The sequence below is a fragment of the Acanthisitta chloris genome, unplaced genomic scaffold, assembly GCF_000695815.1.
Source record: "Acanthisitta chloris isolate BGI_N310 unplaced genomic scaffold, ASM69581v1 scaffold19431, whole genome shotgun sequence".
Lineage (NCBI taxonomy): Eukaryota > Metazoa > Chordata > Aves > Passeriformes > Acanthisittidae > Acanthisitta > Acanthisitta chloris.
Genome location: NW_008656706.1, coordinates 1 through 2,114, shown reverse-complemented (window position 1 = coordinate 2,114; position 2,114 = coordinate 1). Strand labels below are relative to the sequence as shown.

The following is a 2,114-nucleotide window of genomic DNA, read 5'->3' as shown; positions in this document are numbered from 1 at the left end:
AACATCTTCCTACACCCTCCACTAGGTTAGGGAAGAGCAAACTTGAAAAATGAATCTTTAGAAACAGTATTTTAATGAGCTCCAGCAGCTCTTTCTTCGTAAAAAAAAAGAGGGAAAACATCATGTTCCATCTCCAGTATTGAAAAACAGTACCTGTCACACAACTTAGGGTGTCAGGCCTAGATTCACTCTCAGTGCTCAAAATCTTTTCGCATGAATTTTACCCAATATAAAAACACTGACGTGAGAACTAGAATATCAAGTATGTCATGAATATTAATGGATAAAATAACCACATAGATTTATTTCTCTTAAATAAAAAAAATTTAGTGCATCTTTCTTTTTCCTTGATCATTCCTGTTAGCTTTTCCCATCTCTGTGTTTTACTAAAAGTGCCAGTAGCACCAGTGCTACAGAGATTCCCCACAGTTCCCCCCTGAGCAGTGCTCAGGACAGCTACACAACGATCAGGCATCTGCATGTCACCTGGTCCACCTGTACCCACTCCCCACCACCTACCTCTGTGCAGGCACCTGCATTCCAACCTGGACAACAAAGGTCAGTAAGGATCATCTACTAAGAAGTAACGAGCAGTACAAGGTATGGAAAGCCTACTATGGAGCAGGACTTGGATCCCCCCAAAGCCTCAGCCACAGCTGCCACTGCTGGCTGGTCATTAACCACCTCCTTATTTGCTACAATAAGAAATGTTGAATGGGAAACACTATAAAATTCAAATTTTAGTACTGGCTCTTTGATAGCCCATCACCTTCAGAGATTTGTTTAAAATTGGTAAGACTGCCTTTTCCCTGCTGAAGAATGAGCAACAGGTACAGCAAACTTTTTTTAAAAATGCCACAATACATAGCAAGTGTTTCTGCTGCAGGAGGCACTTCCATTAAGACAAATACAATACGTCTGTCTTTTAGATACAGTGTGCTACATACATATTATAAAACATGATTAACCCAACATTTCAACAGCAGGATGATCCTTACTCTCCATCCACTCAAAACCTGATGCAGTCATTGAGTTAATGGATTCATTGCAGATTTGTTGAAACAAGGGGTCATTTTTTAATTCCTCCAGTGTAGCATCATCGTCTTGTCCCTGCTGACGACCTGGATCAAACAGTAGATTTGTGTCTAAAGTGTTCAGATCGTTAATGCTGCCTGAGAGCTCGGAAGACAACCTGATGTCGCTGGAAAAGACAGATGCAGCGTTATTGAGATCCGATGCCACCTGATTCACCAGCTGCTGGTTTGTTGGCAGACTGTCCTCCCCTAAAAGGTCTTTTACAGTGCTGCTAAAATCTAATTGCTGCTCTCCGATGTCTGATTGTGCTTGGTTATCTCCAGAAGAAAAACTGATCTGATCGGTGCTGCTGTTTTTCGTGAGGTAATTTGGTGTTTGGAATTCATAAACTGAAGTGCTGGAATTGATCATACTTTGTGGGTTGGCACTAGGAAAAGCGGCGGATGTCTCCAAAATCTGAGTGAGATTCATCCTGGCTGTGTAATTTGAGGGCATGTTGTTCATTCCCAAACCTCTCACTGCATCATCGCTATCAGAATCGAGTTTGTTTAACAACACGTTGGTTATTTTTTTAGTGTTTGTTTGTTTCTGAAGAGACGGGAAGGCCGTCTGCATCATCACAGTCAACGGGACCGACTGGCTTCTCTGCGCTATGTTATTGGCACTGGTGTCTGCATGGATATTAGCAAATACATTGTGAACTTCAGGGGTTACTGGACTTCCAAAGGGTGTCAGATTAGAGCGTGGTATATTGGAAACAGGGTAAACAGTGCTTCCGCTGAGATTACGCTGGCGATGGACCGCAGGGCTCACGCTGCGGCACCTCAGGCTGTTGTTGAGAGAGGAACCGGTTCCTTTGTTGTCCAGAGGAGCGGGGACAGCAAAGCCTTCCTGCTTGGTGGTGCTGCTGACAGGGGCTGCCTGGTGCTGCACCGGTGAAACAGGAGTCACGCGACCGAAGTGCGTGTCGTGGTGGCGCGGCTGGGACTGGTAGGACTGGCCGGGAACGGCGAAAGCGTGAGGTTTCCTGAAGCGATCCTCCACCAGCTCCTGGTAGCTCGTCAGGATGCCATGGTTTG

The 2,114-nt window shown here is 44.9% G+C and overlaps 1 protein-coding gene across 1 annotated transcript; it reads right to left on the bottom strand.

Annotated features, from left to right (window-relative positions):
• Positions 1 to 519: 519 nt before the first annotated feature.
• On the bottom strand, positions 520 to 2,108 carry LOC103811466 (DNA-binding protein RFX7-like). The gene has a single exon (XM_009084440.1). It carries the CDS (start codon positions 1,651 to 1,653, stop codon positions 964 to 966), a length of 690 nt encoding a protein of 229 aa, XP_009082688.1. The 5' UTR covers positions 1,654 to 2,108; the 3' UTR covers positions 520 to 963.
• Between the last annotated feature and the right edge of the window lie 6 nt (positions 2,109 to 2,114).